This window comes from Bombina bombina, chromosome 6, assembly GCF_027579735.1.
Source record: "Bombina bombina isolate aBomBom1 chromosome 6, aBomBom1.pri, whole genome shotgun sequence".
Classification (NCBI taxonomy): domain Eukaryota; kingdom Metazoa; phylum Chordata; class Amphibia; order Anura; family Bombinatoridae; genus Bombina; species Bombina bombina.
This window is the reverse complement of record NC_069504.1, coordinates 887650763-887671131: the sequence shown is the minus strand read 5'-3', so window position 1 is coordinate 887671131 and position 20369 is coordinate 887650763. Positions and strand designations below refer to the sequence as shown.

At 41.3% G+C, this 20369-nt stretch overlaps 1 protein-coding gene across 1 annotated transcript in view; it reads left to right on the top strand.

Annotated features, from left to right (window-relative positions):
- LOC128664763 (C-type lectin domain family 10 member A-like) overlaps nucleotides 1-20369 on the top strand; it is a gene marked incomplete at its 5' end in the record, with an annotated part of 46737 nt that overhangs the window by 24996 nt on the left and 1372 nt on the right. Inside the window, 2 exons of the mRNA XM_053719571.1 lie at nucleotides 19866-20017; nucleotides 20125-20231. Of these exons, the coding sequence (XP_053575546.1) occupies nucleotides 19866-20017; nucleotides 20125-20231 (259 nt within the window). The remainder of the gene's footprint in view (nucleotides 1-19865; nucleotides 20018-20124; nucleotides 20232-20369) is intronic.

Sequence of the window (20369 nt, the reverse complement as noted above, 5' to 3'; positions counted from 1 at the left end):
AAGGAGCAGCCACCAATCACCACCTAACTCCCAGTTGTGTATTGCTGCTCTTGAGCCTACCTAGGTATGCTTTTCAACAAAGGATAGCAAGAGAACTAAACAAATGTAATAATAGAAGGAAAGTTGCTTAAAATTGCATGCACTATCTGAATCATGAAATGATTTTGACTTTACTATACCTTTAAAGAGATATAAAAGTGAAAAAAAGAAAATGCTCTAATATGTTACAGAATTTTGTGATTACACTTTTGTTTGCATATCCTTTAGAAAAACTAATGATTTATTTGCAAAAAACTCCTTAGACTTTAATTGGGATTTTTTGTTGAACCATTAGATAATTTTTTTCTAAAATGATTTTGATCGACCCCTATGTGTTTATTCCCTGCAAAATAATAAAATAATGTATCTAATGTTGTGAACTACTGTCTGTAAATCTCTTGCATTTTACAGATTATATTTAATAATAATGTATTTAATATTTAGTTTTTATGTTGGTTTTTGGGCAGGGCAGAGTGGGTGGAGCTTTGGAAACCATTGTAGGCGTGGTCAGTAATCCTGATTATTTCATAGCTCTGCTGCAAAGTTGTTGTTTTTTTGTTTGTTTTTTTAAATATTGGCAACTAAGCCATTTTTTTCAACAGGTTGACTCAGCTCTTTGTTTAAAATTGTTTGTAGTGAAAAGGGCTATGTGCTTGTAACACTATCCAAATAAAATAACACAATGCACTATTTGTTTTATAGATTTCTCAACAATTAAATAGCAGCATATGAAATATTTCTTTTTATATCATTTTTATGTGAAGGAGAAATAAATATAAAACATTCTACCTATAATGAAAGACATTTGTGTCATACTATCCTATAAAAATGTGTAAGCATCAACTTTTACACAGAAGCAATAAGTTCATAGTGCATTCCTAGAGAACTAGTTCCACCACATACTAGAATCTGAGACCAGTCAACATTACTAGTGCTCAGATATACTATTGTGACTCACTGCCCTGTTTTATATGTTAAATATGCTTAAAGGGAAGCTGTCATTTAAAAACTATAGAGAGTCTAATCCTATAACATATCTGTCCCTAAATGGCCTCAGCCAGTGGCGTATTTAGGTTTTGTGCTGCCCTAGGTGCTCAAAATTCTGCTGTCTCCCCTTCTTTGGCCATAATATGTTTCCTCCACTAGAATGTAAGGCAAAATCTCCCATTACATACCTGTATAATACTTCTAAAATAACTGTAAGCGTCTTACAAATAAAGCCACAAAAAAGTGCTGCTCCCTCCCAAATCTGCTGCCCAAGTCAAGTACCTTGTTTGCCTAGGCCAAAATACGCCCCTGGCCTCAGCAGATGTGATTAGATAAATAACTACAAAACAAAAGATGTTTTGCTAACACCATGATAGTAGTTAGCCTACTATATTTCAGTAAGAAGTCAAATAAGGCAGTGGCCGGTGGAGTTTGGCTAATGAAAAACACAGGCAGCAAACAAAGTCTTAGATTGTGTGATACTGATATCTTACAGGAAATCCTGGCCATAGCACCATATCTTGAACATTGCAGAGTTCAAAATGATTTGTACCCACTTCTCGTCATATCAAGTTACCAGCATCACAAAAAAAATACATTGTCATTGCCAACAAAAGCCTTCAAAACCTCACAGAACTAATTAAAGGGATAGTATAGTCAAAATTAAACTTTTATGATTCAGATAGAGGATGCAATTTTAAGCAATTTTCTAATTTACTCCTATAATCAATTTTTCTTCGTTCTCTTGATATCTTTATTTTAAAAAGCTGGAATGTAAGCTTAGAAGCCAGACCATTTTTGGTTCAGCATATGGATAGCGCTTGCTGAATATTAATGTCTAAATGTAGCCATCCAATCAGCAAGCTCTATCCAAGTGCTAAACCAAAAATGGGCTGGCTCCTAGACTTACTTTCCAGCTTTTTTAAATAAAGATACCAAAAGAACAAAGAAAAATTGATTATAGGAGTAAATTAGAAAGTTGCTTAAAATTGCATGCTCTGTCTGAATCATGGATGTTTATTTTTGACTAGACTATCCCTTTAATATTCAAAACAATCCCTCTATACAAACACTCTAGACTAACATATTTTAGTTAAAAATCCTGACCCTTCCTCTAGTCCCATCCCCTCCGGAAAAAAAACATGGCAGGCCCTGGAAACACCTTTTTTTTCTATGTAGCAAGACTAAACTACCATGATAAAGCAGCTATGTCAATATTTTACTATTACATTTACATAAACAGTTTTCTAAGTTTTACTGTTGCAATAATAGTTTTTTTCCACCTACTGCAGCTAGTGGTTCACATTTGGTTTGCAAGATATCATGTATTAGGCATATCATGCAACTACAGATGTTAAAGGACATTAAAGGGACAGTACACTGTAAAATTGTTTTTCCATTCAATGACTTGTTATACCAGCTGAGTATAAAATGTATGAGAAATTGCATTTTCAGGCTTGTTTGTGTATATGAAGTAGCTGGTTTTGTGCTTTTAAACCACAGCCTATTACAAAGGGTTGAGTTTCAGGTAATATCATATCTAATTATGTTATCACTTTGTGTACACACACACGCTTCCTTATCTTATATCTGTCTGTAAACCAAAGCCAAATACTTAGGGGTCAATTTAACAAGGGCCAAATGGCCCTTGTTCCCCTGGTTTCCGGGTGAGCCTTCACGCTCGCTGGAAACAGCAGTTAAGAAGCAGCGGTCTTAAGACCGCTACTCCTTAACTGTATCCGCCGCCTCTGAGCGGCATACATCAATCAGCCCGATCCTATACGATCGGGTTGATTGAGACCCCCTGCTAGCGGCCGATTGGCCGCTAGAACTGCTTGTCCAATGCAGAATGCAGACAGCGTATGCTGTTCGCATTTAGCGATGTCTGTCGGACATAAATTGGCCACATAGAGAGAACAATGGAAAATTAAATGGATAGTAAAGTCCAAATTAAACATTCATGATTCAGATAGAGCATGTAATTTTAAACAACTTTCAAATTTACTTTTATCATCAAATTTGCTTTGTTCTCTTGTTATTCTTAGTTAAAAGCTAAACCTAGGTATGTTCAAATGCTAATTTCTAAGCCCTTGAAGGCCGCCTCTGCATTTTACAGTTTTTCACAGCTAGAGGGCGTTAGTTCATGTGTTTCATATAGATAACACTGAGCTCAGCACTAATTGCCTGCAATGCAAGTCTGTCAAAAGACTTGAGAAAATGAGGCAGTCAGCAGAAGCTCACAAACAAGGTAATCACAGAGGTAAAACATATATTTCTATAACATTGTTTGTTATGCAAAACTGGGGAATGGTAAATAAAGGGATTATCTATCTTTTTAAACAATAACATTTCTTCTGTTAAGTGTGATCAGTCCACGGGTCATCATTACTTGTGGGATATTAACTGCTCCCCTACAGGAAGTGCAAGAGGATTCACCCAGCAGAGTTGCTATATAGCTCCTCCCCTCTACGTCACCCCCAGTCATTCTCTTGCACCCAACGACTAGATAGGATGTGTGAGAGGACTATGGTGATATATTTAGTTTTTATATCTTCAATCAAAAGTTTGTTGTTTTATAATAGCACCGGAGTGTGTTATTCCTTCTCTGGTAGAATTTGAAGAAGAATCTACCTGAGTTTTTTTCTATGATTTTAGCCGGAGTAGTTAAGATCATATTGCTGTTTCTCGGCCATCTGAGGAGAGGCAAACTTCAGATCAGGGGACAGCAGGCAGATTAATCTGCAAAGAGGTATGTAGCAGTTTATTATTTTCTGACATGGAATTGATGAGAAAATCCTGCCATACCGTTATAATGTAAACCCAGCCTTGAATGCAGTAGATGTAGCTGATATCAGGCTGTCATGTATGTATATTTTATACTTCTCTGGTTTTTAGACTGTATACATAGACTTAACCTAATTTGCAGGGACTTGCAATAGGTTTTAAATGACAATTAATTATTGAGGTAAAACGTTTTTTTGCTGGCATGTAAAAACGTTTTTTTCTCTGAGGTACTGGGTGAAAAAATGTTTTGGGCACTATTTTTCCACTTGGCAATAGTTTTGATTTAAATTAGAGCAGTCTACTGATCCCTCTCACTGTTATGTGTGTGGGGGAGGGGCCATTTTGGTGCTTTCACTATGCATCAGAAAAAACTCAGTCAGAGATTCATTTTCTTCCTGCATGATCCGGTTCATCTCTACAGAGTTCAGGGATCTCCAAAGCCTTTTTTGAGGGAAGTAATCATTACAGCACAGCTGTGCTGATTGTATTGACTGTGATAAAAAAAAAAAAAAAAAAAAAAACGTTTATTTGTGTATTTTTTTCTGCTGCCTGGGTTAGTTATCATTTGCTGAGGGGAACAATCCTTTGCTAAAACTGTATATTCTGACAAACATTGATGCTATAACTTAATTATTTTAACTGTTATAATATTTTTCTGTGCTTCTTAAAGGCACAGTTCGTTTTCATATTATTTGTAAATTACTTTGTAAAGTATTTCCAAGTTGCTGTTTATTTGCTAGTGTGTTAAACATGTCTGATTCAGAGGAATATCTCTGTGCTATATGTGTTAATGCCAAAGTGGAGCCCAATAGAAATTTATGTACTAAATGTATTGATGCTACTTTAAAAAACAGTCAATCTGTACAAATTGAACATATTTCACCAAACAACGAGGGGAGAGTTATGCCGGCTAACTCGCCTCACGTGTCAGTACCTGCATCTCCCGCTCAGGAGGTGCGTGATATTGTAGCGCCGAGTACATCTGGGCGGCCATTACAAATCACATTACAAGATATGGCTACTGTTATGACTGAAGTTTTGGCTAAACTACCAGAACTAAGAGGTAAACGTGATCACTCTGGGGTGAGAACAGAGTGCGCTGATAATGCAAGGGCCATGTCTGATACTGCGTCACAGTTTGCAGAACGTGAAGACGGAGAGCTTCATTCTGTGGGTGACGGTTCTGATCCAAATAAACTGGACTCAGACATTTCAAATTTTAAATTTAAGCTTGAGAACCTCCGTGTGTTACTAGGGGAGGTATTAGCGGCTCTGAATGATTGTAACACAGTTGCAATCCCAGAAAAAATGTGTAGGTTGGATAAATATTTTGCGGTACCGACGAGTACTGACGTTTTTCCTATACCTAAGAGACTTACTGACATTGTTACTAAGGAGTGGGATAGACCCGGTGTGCCTTTCTCACCCCCTCCTATATTTAGAAAAATGTTTCCAATAGACGCCGCCACACGGGATTTATGGCAAATGGTCCCTAAGGTGGAGGGAGCAGTTTCTACTTTAGCTAAGCGTACCACTATCCCAGTGGAGGATAGCTGTGCTTTTTCAGATCCAATGGATAAAAAATTAGAGGGTTACCTTAAGAAAATGTTTGTTCAACAAGGATTTATATTGCAACCTCTTGCATGTATTGCGCCTGTCACGGCTGCAGCAGCATTTTGGTTTGAGTCTCTGGAAGAGACACTTCAATCATCCACACTAGATGACATCACACACAAACTTAAATTCCTTAAGTTAGCTAATTCATTTATTTCAGATGCCGTAGTACATTTAACTAAACTTGCGGCTAAAAATTCAGGATTCGCCATTCAGACACGCAGAGCTCTGTGGCTGAAATCCTGGTCAGCTGATGTTACGTCTAAATCTAAATTGCTTAATATTCCTTTCAAAGGGCAGACCTTATTCGGGCCCGGCTTGAAAGAGATTATTGCTGACATTACAGGAGGTAAAGGTCATGCCCTGCCTCAGGACAAGGCCAAAGCCAAGGCTAGACAGTCCAATTTTCGTTCCTTTCGTAATTTCAAAGCAGGAGCAGCATCAACTTCCTCTGCACCAAAACAGGAAGGAGCTGTTGCTCGCTACAGACAAGGCTGGAAACCTAACCAGTCCTGGAACAGGGGCAAACAGGCCAGAAAACCTGCTGCTGCCCCTAAGACAGCATGAATTGAGGGCCCCCGATCCGGGACCGGATCTAGTGGGGGGCAGACTTTCCCTCTTCGCCCAGGCTTGGGCAAGAGATGTTCAGGATCCCTGGGCATTAGAGATCATATCTCAGGGATACCTTCTGGACTTCAAATCCTCTCCCCCAAAAGGGAGATTTCATCTGTCAAGGTTGTCAACAAACCTAACAAAGAAGGAAGCGTTTCTACGCTGCGTACAAGATCTTTTATTAATGGGAGTGATCCATCCAGTTCCGCGGTTGGAACAAGGACAAGGGTTTTACTCAAATCTGTTTGTAGTTCCCAAAAAAGAGGGAACCTTCAGGCCAATCTTGGATTTAAAGATCCTAAACAAATTCCTAAGAGTTCCATCGTTCAAGATGGAAACTATTCGAACAATTTTTGCCCATGATCCAAGAGGGTCAGTACATGACCACAGTGGATTTAAAGGATGCTTACCTTCACATACCGATTCACAGAAGTCATTACCGGTATCTAAGGTTTGCCTTTTTAGACAGGCATTACCAGTTTGTAGCTCTTCCATTCGGACTGGCTACGGCTCCAAGAATCTTCACAAAGGTTCTGGGCACTCTTCTGGCGGTACTAAGACCGCGAGGAATTTCAGTAGCTCCGTACTTAGACGACATACTGATACAAGCTTCAAGCTTTCAAACTGCCAAATCTCATACAGAGATAGTACTGGCATTTCTAAGGTCGCATGGATGGAAAGTGAACGAAGAGAAAAGTTCTCTCTTTCCACTCACAAGAGTTCCCTTCCTGGGGACTCTGATAGATTCTGTAGAAATGAAAATTTACCTGACAGAGGACAGGTTAACAAAACTTCAAAATGCATGCCGTGTCCTTCATTCCATTCAACACTCTAAATCTGAATCAAGAGACCAGAAATTCTCTTCTATGGTGGCTTTATCGGCCACATCTGTCCAGGGGAATGCCATTCAGCAGGCCAGACTGGTCAATTGTAACAACAGACGCCAGCCTACTAGGTTGGGGCGCTGTCTGGAATTCTCTGAAGGCTCAGGGACTATGGAATCAGGAGGAGAGTTTTCTTCCAATAAACATTCTGGAATTGAGAGCAGTCCTCAATGCTCTTCTGGCTTGGCCCCAGTTAACAACTCGGGGGTTCATCAGGTTCCAGTCGGACAACATCACGACTGTAGCTTATATCAACCATCAGGGAGGGACAAGAAGCTCCCTAGCAATGATGGAAGTATCGAAGATAATTCGCTGGGCAGAGTCTCACTCTTGCCACCTGTCTGCAATCCACATCCCGGGAGTGGAGAACTGGGAGGCGGATTTCTTAAGTCGTCAGACTTTTCATCCGGGGGAGTGGGAACTTCATCCAGAGGTCTTTGCCCAAATACTTCGACGTTGGGGCAAACCAGAGATAGATCTCATGGCGTCTCGACAGAACGCCAAGCTTCCGCGCTACGGGTCCAGATCCAGGGATCCGGGAGCGGTCCTGATAGATGCCTTGACAGCACCATGGACCTTCAGGATGGCTTATGTGTTTCCACCTTTCCCGATGCTTCCTCGATTGATTGCCAGAATCAAACAGGAGAAAGCATCAGTGATTCTAATAGCGCCTGCATGGCCACGCAGGACTTGGTATGCAGATCTGGTGGACATGTCATTCTGTCCACCTTGGTCGTTACCTCTGAAACAGGACCTTCTGATTCAGGGTCCTTTCAAACATCAAAATCTAACTTCTCTGAAGCGGACTGCTTGGAAATTGAACGCTTGATCTTATCAAAGCGTGGTTTTTCTGAGTCAGTTATTGATACCTTAATACAGGCTAGGAAGCCTGTTACCAGAAAGATTTACCATAAAATATGGCGTAAATACCTATATTGGTGCGAATCCAAAGGTTACTCTTGGAGTAAGGTTAGGATTCCTAGGATATTGTCTTTTCTACAAGAAGGTTTAGAAAAGGGGTTATCCGCTAGTTCCTTAAAGGGACAGATCTCAGCTCTGTCCATTCTGTTACACAAGCGTCTGTCAGAAGTTCCAGACGTTCAGGCTTTTTGTCAGGCTTTGGCCAGGATTAAACCTGTGTTTAAAGCTGTGGCTCCACCATGGAGTTTAAACCTTGTTCTTAACGTTTTACAGGGTGTTCCGTTTGAACCCCTTCATTCCATTGATATAAAGTTGTTATCTTGGAAAGTTCTATTTTTAATGGCTATTTCCTCGGCTCGAAGAGTCTCTGAGTTATCAGCCTTACATTGTGATTCTCCTTATTTGATTTTTCACTCGGATAAGGTAGTTCTGCGTACTAAACCTGGGTTCTTACCTAAGGTAGTCACTAACAGGAATATCAATCAGAAGATTGTTGTTCCATCCTTGTGCCCAAATCCTTCTTCGAGGAAGGAACGTCTTTTGCACAATCTGGATGTAGTTCGTGCCCTTAAATTTTATTTACAGGCAACTAAAGATTTTCGACAAACGTCTTCCCTGTTTGTCGTTTACTCTGGTCAGAGGAGAGGTCAAAAAGCTTCTACTACCTCTCTCTCTTTTTGGCTTCGTAGCATAATTCGTTTAGCTTATGAGACTGCTGGACAGCAGCCTCCTGAAAGAATTACAGCTCATTCCACTAGAGCTGTGGCTTCCACTTGGGCCTTTAAGAATGAGGCCTCTGTTGAACAGATTTGCAAGGCTGCAACTTGGTCTTCGCTTCATACTTTTTCCAAATTTTACAAATTTGACACTTTTGCTTCCTCGGAGGCTATTTTTGGGAGAAAGGTTCTTCAGGCAGTGGTTCCTTCTGTATAAAGAGCCTGCCTATCCCTCCCGTCATCCGTGTACTTTTGCTTTGGTATTGGTATCCCACAAGTAATGATGACCCGTGGACTGATCACACTTAACAGAAGAAAACATAATTTATGCTTACCTGATAAATTCCTTTCTTCTGTAGTGTGATCAGTCCACGGCCCGCCCTGTTTTTTTAAGGCAGGTAAATATTTTTTAAATTATACTCCAGTCACCACTACACCCTTGGCTTCTCCTTTCTCGTTGGTCCTTGGTCGAATGACTGGAGGTGACGTAGAGGGGAGGAGCTATATAGCAACTCTGCTGGGTGAATCCTCTTGCACTTCCTGTAGGGGAGCAGTTAATATCCCACAAGTAATGATGACCCGTGGACTGATCACACTACAGAAGAAAGGAATTTATCAGGTAAGCATAAATTATGTTTTTTGGTGTTTACTATCCCTTTAACATTTTTTTTTTTTTTTAAACAAGCTTTATTGAAATAAAGAAAAAGCATAGAAATGTTCAAGAGGGCCGTCTTGGGAACACTTGGAATGGACAGCCCTGCGGATTCGCATAATTGGAAGACGCCGTCCCAGAGCCTTTCCAGGACCGGACATGACCGCCAAATATGGAGATCTGATCCGACCTGACCGCAGCCTCTCCAGCATAGGGATGACTGTGAGGTGCCCATCCAGGCCAGTCTCTGTGGAGTGTAGTGCCACCTGAGGCAAATTTTCACATAGAGTTCAAGTGAATTTGCGCAATGTAAGGTTTTCTTCGTAAGGAGAATCGTTTGTTCCCAGATTTTGTCAGTGACTTGAATTCTTAAATCTCTCTCCCAAGCCCTCAGCTGCCACACCTCTTCTGCGCAAATTTCCTTCATTATAAGCGAATAATGAGTGGATAAAGATGTCCCAGATTTGCTTTTCTGCTCCCATGGGGTAAGATCTCTTAAACCTGTCATAGGAAAGCCCCAACTTGCCAAGAATTTATGAAATCTAAATCTTTCAAATTGGAACCAAGGGGGGATGTGAGTAATATTTTCTCGATCATTGAGGTTGGCTGGTTGGAGAGTGTTTCCCTGATAGAGATCAGACACATGTAGAAGGTTCCATCACCTCCATTGAGGACCATGCGAGTTCGGAAGACCTCTGAGCAGACCTGGTATCGAATGTATTGGAGATGGGTGAGGGGCGACATTTACATAATGTCTAACTGTTTTCCAGCAAACAATGGCTTGTTTAACTATTGGGTTGGATATAATCGAACTATCCGCTTTATAATCTGGGATCCATAATAGATCCTTGAGGGTGATATCCTGTGGAATGGAGAACTGTTCGACCCTCTTCCAACCCTGTGTTATATCGCTCGTCTCCCATTGGGAGATATGGGTCAGTCTCGCTGCCTCATAATAGGTAGTGATGCTGGGGAGGGAGACTCCTCCCAGGTGATATGGTCTCTGCAGCGTCCTTCTGGCAATTCTAGGTTTTTTGCCCTGCCAGACATGCCTGGCTATCAGTGCATCAAATTTTTCCAGGAGAGTGCGGGGGAGATTCAATGGGAGACAACGGAAATAGTACAATATTTTGGGCAGAATAGTCATTTTGACGGAGGCAATTCGCCCCATCCATGAGACCTCTCTGAATGACCATGAATTAAGGAGTTCTCGGATGTCAGAGAGGAGTTTATCACAATTTTTAGTCTTGACTACTTCAAGATCCGGGCCTATTTGAATTCCCAGGTGGGTGATCGTATCCGCCGCCCATTGGAAATTGTAGGTTTCTCTGAGAATCTCCTGTTCAAAGTGTGGAATATGGATTGCAAGAGCTTCAGTCTTGGCCACGTTGAGCTTGTAAAAGCTCAAGGTACCAAATTGAGAAAGAAGTTCAAATAAGACTGGTAGGGAACCCAAGGGGATGGTCAGAAAGAGGGTAACATCATCAGCAAATAATGCTATCTTTTCCCCCCCTCCACCAACCTCCTCCACTCTACTGCTCACTGGGACACCTCTGATTAATGGGGAGTTTCTGATTGCCTGGGCCAGCGGTTCAATCGCTAGGGCAAACACGATGGGCGAGAGAGGGCAGCCTTGTCTCGTACCATTGGTGATGGGGAAACTCGAGGAACAAAAGCCCAAGCCTCGGACCTTGGCACTTGGCGAGCTATACAGAGCTTGTATCGCTAATACTATGTCCTTGGGAAACCCAAAGCAAAGTAAAACCTCCCATAAGTACTCCCATCTGACCCTGTCAAGCGCTTTTTCCGCGTCTAATGACAGGGCCAGCATGGGAACCTGCCGTCTGTATGCCTCAGAGAAGATATTCAATATGCGTCTGGTATTGTCTGGCCCCTCTCTGCCCAACGTGAATCCCACCTGGCAGAAGATTAGGGGTGATGGAACAAAGTCTATTTGCCCACAATTTCGAATATAGTTTTACATCTATATTAATGAGGGAAATGGGGCGATAGCTCCCACACTGAGATGGATCCTTATTTGGTTTGGGAATGGTCAAGATAGTTGCCTCTAGTAGTTCCCCTCTGAATACACCTTTCTCTCTAGCCTCACCAAAGGTCTGGAGAAGCAGAGGAGATAGCTCCAGCCGAAAGGTTTTATAAAACCTGGCTGGAAAACCGTCCGGACCCGGGGCCTTTCTGTTTTGGAGTTGAGTGATTGCTAATTTCAATTCCGCGTTTGAAAATGGGGCCTGGACCCTGTCTATTTCTTTTTGAGACATGACAGGTAAATGTAGGTCTTTTAAAAAGGCTCTAATTTGGGCCCGGGAGGGGGCATTCTCTCCTTCCGTATGATGGATATTGTATAGGCTTGAGTAAAAGGCTGCAAAGGTCTCTCCAATATCTTTAGGGGAGGTCACGCGTGTGTTCTCCTTTTTTATGAAGAGAATGCGGGATGAGGCCGCTCTACCCCTCAGTTTGTTTGCTAGTATGGTAGAGGCCTTGTTGCCCTGATAATATAAGAGTGTTTTGAACCTGCCGATTGCCTCCTGGATCCTATTTAGTTCCATTGCCTTAAGTTGGCTACGGATGGTATCTATCTCAACCGCCAGTTCCGGCGAGGGATTCAATTTATTGAGGCTTTCCTTAGTTCTAAGTTTAGCTACTACCAGGCCAAAGGGCGCTCCCCTTTGTTTCCTGATAGCTGCCTGTCTATGTATACAAACCCCTCTGATATAGGCCTTAAGAGCAGCCCAAAGTGTTTGATGGGAGGAGACCGAATTCAAGTTATGAGTTAGGAATTCACTTAAAGAATTGCGTATTAGGGGAAGGAACTCCGGATCAGACCACAATGAGTCTGGGAGTTTCCAACTGGGACACGCAGAGGAGCTCGCGCCAGAATCCAATGTCACCAAAATCGCATCATGGTCGGACCAGGCACATGTTTTAATCCTGGAATGTATAGTAACATTGAGTGTCCATGTGTCTGTAAAAAAATAATCAAGCCTTGAATAGGAGTGATGGGGCTTGGAGAAGTATGTGTAATCTTTAGTGGTGGGGGGACAAGATCTCCAGATGTCAAATAAATTATGGTGGGAGATAAGTTCTCTAAATTTCTTAGCTGTGGATACCGAATATGGGTCTATATCCTTACCCACCCGGACTCTTTTATCAAAGAGTGGGTCCCATACCATATTAAAGTCGCCTCCTAGCAGCAATCTACCCGTTCGGACCTTACATACATTCTGTAGTAGTGACTTTAAAAATTTCGGTTGATTCTGATTTGGGGCATACAGATTAACTAGCGTATAGACCTGTCCGTCAAGTTTGCAGATTAAAATAAGGTACCTACCCTCCGGGTCTGTCTCTAAGTAGATTTTCTCATAGCCAACCTGGCTATGGATGAGGATAGCTACTCCCCTAGTTTTGTCTGAATGAGAGGCTTCAACACAGTTGGAGTAGTGGTGCCATTTGAATTTGGACTGGTGGTTACTTATCCAGTGAGTCTCTTGGGCAAATACTATTTTAACCTTATTATTAGACATAAAGTTGTCCAGCAGGCTACGTTTAAAGGGAGAATTTAATCCCTTACAATTTAAGAACGCAAAGGTCAAAGTGGCTGAAGAGCCCTTCATGTTAGGGTGGGTAAGGGAGAGAAATACACTGGGGTTAGGCGGTAAGAAACAAAACCAAAAACAGGTAAGGAGAAGGGGAAAGGCACAATCTGCTCCACTAACCTGATGTGTGGAACCTCGACACGATGGTCCTATGAGGAAAGTTCGCATGATTCGGCCAACCACAGCCGTAATACCAGTTGTATCACAAGGAGCCGCTTATCCACCTGAGGGAGAATTTGGAGAGGTAATAAATCAAATCAAAGGGGAAAAAAAAAAAAAAAAAAAAAGGGGAAACTGAAGCTCTAGAGGTGCACCTCTGCTATAGGGGGGGAGTTGGGATATAGAGGCTAGAGACGGGGGTTGTCTCGGGCTTGGGCAAGGATCAGTTTAGATAAACTCAGAGTCAGTCTAAAAAAATTAGAACTTGGCGGCACTATTCACCGTCTAACCAAGAAATTACCAATGCACCCAATGGGGCCGTGGGAGGTATTTGGTGAGAACACAATTCTAGAGTCTAACGACTCTTATACTATAAATCTACTACGGGCACTCCTTCTCCGCAGCCTAATCCACCGGTATACAAGATTCAGTATATCAGCCGCCTAAAAGAGACAGCGCCCAAAGATTAATTAACCTATAGGATACAAATTTTCATTACTAAAACAAAGAGCTTTAAACATAACATTACATCAACAGTGACATCAACAGTGAACAACACAGATTAACATAACAGTACTCAAAGATCTTATCATTACAACTTTTACTTGCAGATTGGGTTAGCTTTGGTTACAAAATAAGGTAAGGACCTCCTAACCTATGCAAGCTCACCTAGTGGTTGTCATTTAAGTCGGAAATAAATCTTATAGCTGGACTATGTACCCCTCCTCTATCTTTATACTCTACAGTTTTGTATGTCCGTGGATGGAATCACCAGCTATTTCTCAGGTGTGTACTTATCTCATTTCCCACTAAAGGCTGTGATTAAGGATTTAAGGGTGGTGAGGGCTTAGTCTATAGTTATCAATGTGAGGGCCCAAGTATCACTCTTTACAGTATACTTTATGTAGCTTAGGGGTAAGCCTTCTACCTGTTGATCAAAGAGTAGCAAAGTCCATCATGGACAAGAGAACTATAAGTACATTCCCAGGGGTCTTGGAGACTCCCAACTCATTCTAGGGGGGGTGTCTTACAACTATGCCTCTGGTGTTCGTTAACCTTACTACAGTTTCTGATAGTCTGGTGGTGTGGATCGGAGATTACCCCTGCCTATTTTATTGTGTGATTTCACAAATATCGAGTAACATTGACAGGGTCCATTAGACTAACGACCTGAGAAAGAAACGGGTTAATACTAGTAACATGTTTATAGCATGGGATGTAAGGGAGATAACCAAATCTACCCTACTACGAAAATCTTATAACCTGTGACAAAATAAACCACCATTATACAAGCAATAAACAGAGCAATATTATCTAACATAAAGACCAGATCCTTTCAACTTTTACTTGTAAATTAGGTTACTTTCGGGTACAGAGAGTAGTAAGATCTCCTATCATATAAGCAGACTCATCAGGTCGTTATCATGTAAGGCACTCATACAAATATTGGGTAAACACTGATAAGTTCAGATACTCCAGTAACCCGGAAAAGCAAAGGGTTAATACAGGTAACAAGTCCAGTCATGGAGTATACTAGAGATAAACAGAATGATTACTCTCTCAAAGGACTTATAACCAGGGATAGGGGTACTACTTTCACTTCTTCTCTCACTGCCGATGTAGAATCAAGTTCAACATATGAAAGATTCTGAGTACACAGGTCAAGCTGTTTTATCCGGGGTACAGTCTCTGGGAAGTGTTGGGGTATCCCCCGAGCTACTTCGTAGGGGGGCCTCTGGGGGAGAGGGGCCCATTCTGGTGCAGTAGCCTGGAGTTGAGATGTGGAAGGGTCTGTCTCCGTTGGTTTAAATGGAAGTCTCTGGAGGTCCCATTTTTTGAGGAGATCCATTCCCTCATTAATGGAGGCTACTGTATGTATGGAACCATTTCTGTTCACAATCAGTTTAGTTGGGTAGCCCCATCTGTACTTGACATTGTGTTGCCTGAGGATCTGTGTGAAGGGGCCAAAAGATCTGCGTTTCTGCAGAGTAAATTGAGAGAGGTCAGGGAAGACCTGGATAGATTTAAATTTCTCCGGCATTGAAGGTTTGTTTGCCAGTTCTCTAAGGATCTTTTCCTTGTGGGTAAAATAATGAATTCTGGCTAAAACATCCCTGGGTTTGTCCGCAGAAATATTTTGTGGTCTTGGGGTACGATGAACTCTATCTATGAGGAAGCTTGGTGTGTCTAGATCTGCCAAGAACAAGAAACAAAATTCTTTGATGAAATTTTCCAAATTCTGGATCTGTCCTCCAGGTCAGAGAGCTTGAGTTCCAGATCAGAAATTTGTATGGCCAGATTTTGGGAGTATGCCAGTAGATTTTCATGGTCCACAGAAAGATCTTCCTGCTTTTGCTCCAAAGCATCCGTTCTTTCCCCTATAATAGCCATATCTCTCCTTAATTCCGCAGCTGACCCTTTTATGGCTTTAGTGAGGGTATCTTGCAGTGAATTCATACGCTTTGATAGAGTGTCCACAATAGTGGATGCCATATTGTCAAGGGGCGGGGTATGTGATAGGTGTGATTGAGAAATGAATTCATTATCCTGACCATCTAGGGATTGGGTGTCTTCTGGGGAGGAGCTCCTCTCTTCCCTAGGGGTAGCTTTGAAATGGTCGACTACTGTTCTTCGGAGCTGAGAAGTCTGCTTCAGCTTTTTCCTCTGAGACTGAGACATGGTAAAGACTGTACCTTCCTAGCCAGAGACAACAACGTGACCCTGTAGTGTAGCTCTTTGTTAGAATGATATCAATTCAAATATGTATCCATCAAATTCTCACCTCCCACTAGCCCCTCAGCACATTCCTAGGCCAATGCACAACACATCTTGCTTAGTAAAGTGGTGAGTGATGAATTCCGTTGTAGACCTCTCTCCCAGGGGCATTTGTCATCTAATGACGATGTGGGGACGGGAAAGAGGGATATGACCCTCTGAGAAAGACTCAGAGGGAAATGGCAGGAGAGAGGTACTACTATACTGAAACTTGATAGACAGGAGCCTATATCAGGTGGGTGCAGAGGGATCCCCGTGCTTGGGGCAGCAGGAATCCGATGCAACAGAAAGAGTCAAAAGATACAAACTTCTGTATGTCAGTGAATGTGGTATTATGAACTCTTCACCTGGGCATTAATTGGCTGTCCACTCAGGCTTTTGTAGTGACAGTGGATGAGCGACTGAGATATTTCTAAAGGCCTTTACAGTAATTTTGGCCTGTAATGCAGGCCTAATTGGAATCTACACAACTCGCTCCTGCCTGGGCCTAGCTATATCACTATAAGGCCTCTGTCGGAGTGGGACCAGCTGGGCTGAAATAGTGTGCAAGGTCACCGCAGTCTATATAGGTAAAGGTCTTACTGGCTAGGGTAGTTATGAGTGCTCTTCTAAATGGCGAATATGTTTAGAGCTGGTAAATATCTCACGTGGTCTGTGGAATTGACTGTATGCTACAACAAACGGCACCTTTTCGTGCCCTTACAGGCTCAAGTGTGGGTATATGTGACTCTGCATATCTGAAGGCCTTCGGCCTGCTTACCCAGGGAGCCTCCGGTTCAGATCACGGCAATCGGCAGATCACCAGGTTTGCAGTTTGGAGATTCCTCTCAATCCGGTAAGTGCGGCTGCTCTCTCCGCTTTGCAAAGGCCGTGTTCCTCATCCGGAGCGGAGCCCCGACCCTCCGGATCAACACGCCTGCTCTTCCTAGACTCCGATCTCCGCTGCTTTATAGGGCGGTCCGCGTGGTTCAGCTGCCTGTCTCCGGTGCTGCTCCGTTAGGACAGCGGGTGATGTACTGGAATCAGAATGCTGGTCACTAAGTAGGATTCTCTGTTTGGCACTCCAGTCGTCGGAGCGGAGCCCCGACCCTCCGGCGACCGTCACAAGTGCTTGTCTCTGAGCTCTTGATTTTCTTTATCCCCTGTCAGCGTTTCCCCGTCCAAAGGGCAAAATAAGCTGTCTATTTGATCTGGGGTATATATCAGTACCACTTGTGGGGAAGAATCTGGTAGTTAAATCAACTTTTTTTAAAACTTTCTAATAGAACTGGAACAGAGCTCTCATGAGCTGCGTCTATCCAGCTTGGCAGTTAGCTCCCCCCCCCCCCCCCTTAACATTTTATTACTTAAAGGGACATGAAACCCAAAAAAATTCTTTCATGATTCAGATAGAGAATACAATTTTAAACAACTTTCTAATTTACTTCTATTATCTAATCTGTTTCATTCTCTTGGTATCATTTGCTGAAGGAGCAGCAATGCACTACTGGTTTCTAACTGAACACATGGGTGAGCCAATCACAATCAATATATATATATATGCAGCCACCAATCAACAGCTAGAACCTAGGTTCTCTGCTGCCCCTGAGCTTGCCTAGATAAACCTTACAGCAAAGGATAACAACAGAAGGAAGCAAATTAAATAATAGAAGTAAATCGGAAAGTTGTTTAAAATTGTATTCTCCATCTGAATCATGAAAGAAAAGTTTTGGGTTTCACGTCCCTTTAACTACACTGCACCGGGAGTGTAATTTTTTTCTGCTGGCTGTGTTTACTTAGGCTATTCAATAACTTAGACTCCAGTATAGAAACTTTTACTATATGTGGGGATACCACAGGTTAAATCAGTTGTTTAAAATGCCAAAATAGGGGTAAAGAGCTACCAATTTAATACACTCCAGCAGGTAAAACGGATCATTGGGAACAATTTAAAAGGAAGAACATTTTTGGGTAAACTGTCCCTTTAAAGGGACAGTCTAGTATAAATTAAACTTTCATTTTTCAGATAGGACTTTTAATTTTAATCAACTTTCCAATTTACTTTTATAATCAAATTAGCTTTTTTCTCTTGGTATTCTTAGTTTAAACTAAACATAGGTAGGCTCATATGCTGATTTCTAAGCCTTTGAAGGCTGCCTCTTATCACAGGCTTTGTAAATCTCTTTTCAACACAAAGAGACAGAAAGTACACATGGGCTATATAGATAACCCCCTGTGCCTGAACACAGTGTTATTTAAAATTTAGCACAAAACAATGCTAAATGTAAGACAATAGGAGGCATGGCATAACAACACAATACATACAGTATGTGTGTGTTTGTGTGTATGTGTATATATATATATATATATATATATATATATATATATATATATGCTGTATTAGGCTACAATGTGTGATTTTTTTTAAATTTTGGGATGGTGCTGTGCCACAGGATTTTTTAATGTAAAAAAGTGTGCCACGGCAAAAAAAAGGTTAAAAATCACTGAGTTAGTGAGATAAAGCTGCCAGTCACAGTACATCAGTTTAATCAGACCCTATGTTATCCCATGTACATGATTCACTAAAGCTCCCTTGTTTTTGCACTGTGCAGTGAGTGAGTGGGCTGTACAGTGTAATAAAGGGTCTGAAGGAGCTGGAGAGGCTGGGGGGCACCAGTGATTATCGCTCCGTGTACCGGTGGTGCACCTTCCTGCCCTGAGTCACTGTCCTTGTGCGCTTTATACGCAGGTGGTTTATTAGAGCACCGTGCCCAATGTGTACTGTGTTTGGCATGTACAGTTACTTGTGTGCACCAGCACTGAGGAAAATAAAATGTACTCCCCGCTGAACACAGATGCGCAAGTCCGTGTTCACACTTGCGATGGAGCATGCGTCCTGCACAGAGGGGAGAACAACCGAGTTGCCGCATGTATAGAAATGATTGCAATGGGTACAGTCAACACAAAACACAAACAGAGATATAAAAAAATTATTTACAAACAACAAAAGTAATATTTAATGATTGCTCAGCAGTAAAATATTTAATTTAAAATGTATTGTCATTTTGGGTAAACTGTCCCCTTAATGTTTTCCCAATGACTTATTACAGTAGTGGACTATACAATGTATGAGAAACTGCTACTTTAGGTTTATATTTTATACAAAATAGCAGTTTTTGCTGATTGAAGCCTCAATCCATTGTTCTCAAGAGCATGTCCATATAAATGGGCTGAACCTGCAGGAATAGCAGACTTCCTAATCTTATCTTTCTCTCAATACAATAATGCCTCCTTATATTATCTATCTGAATTAATACAATGACCAATACTTAGAGAGAGCAATTGAAAATTAAAATTGTATTACCTTTATCTTCCACCCCTTACAGGGAAATTGACTGCTAATTGTTGCCTCTTAATTACATATTAAATTATTTATATTTTTAGTATAGGTGGTGGCATTCTACAGGCTAAAGAAGCTATTTTAAATGACAAAGTAACCATAAATTAACTATTTGTAAACAATGTAATACCTTCCAGCATATGAAACAGATCAGTGGGAAAACATTAAAGCAGACACAAATTACCATATTACATCCCTTTAGGGTGGATTATCATGGATATGAAAAGCATTCTTGGCAATAGCAATTGGCACACTAGGTGGCTTAAATGTGAATATTATTGTGTATATACTAATGTATATTTATATTTAGCTATTAGACGAACATTTGAAAATAATTTATGTCTGTTTATTTAAATAACTGTTTAATCAATTATTATTATTAATTAACTAAACTGAATAAGTGCTTAACGACCTTAAGGGAAGAGAACAGTGCACGGCTACCCAATCTCTTTGGTGAACTGTACATGTGCAAATAACAGTCATGATCAAATCCTACATATGTGTATTAGTTTGTGATTGGTTAGGAAGGATCCTTTTGTTTTTGGGGAGATCAGTGCAGGGTTAAAACACTCTTAACTGAGTAATGGAAAGTAAAGCAAACACAGGTGGATAGAAGTATAGGAGGGACTATACTTTCTAAACCTGTATACTTCACATATAAATACAGTCCTATATCAGCAGAATACTATACTATTTCTACATACTGTATATCCCCTTTTCCTTCCTTAGGCTCTGCAGCACCAGAATGTCCAGAAGACTGGAAACAATATTCTTTGAGTTGTTATTACCTCTCCAAAGATACAAAATCATGGCCAAGTGCCAAGAAATTTTGTGAGTCCAAAAGTTCTCATCTGGTCACTATCAATACCAGAGAAGAACAGGTATGGAAGTGTGGGAAAATGAACAATGTTTCTGAATGATTCATATGAAAGTTGTACATATGTAAGAGTATAAAAACAGTTACTGGGCACCCTCTTATGTGTTACAGAACTATTTACAAGGTTTAAAGCCTGGTGAGTTTGTCTGGATCGGTCTTACTGATGTGGATGGACACTGGAAATGGGTAGATGGCACCAACTATGAGACTGCCTTAAAGTAAGTCCAATATACCACACCTGCCTGCCAAGAGACATCATTTAACATGTTCAGCCATGCTAATGGTTTTTAATTTGTAATACACTGTTTAACCAAATGACCATACACAACCCTGTAACCATTTCTACACAACCAGTG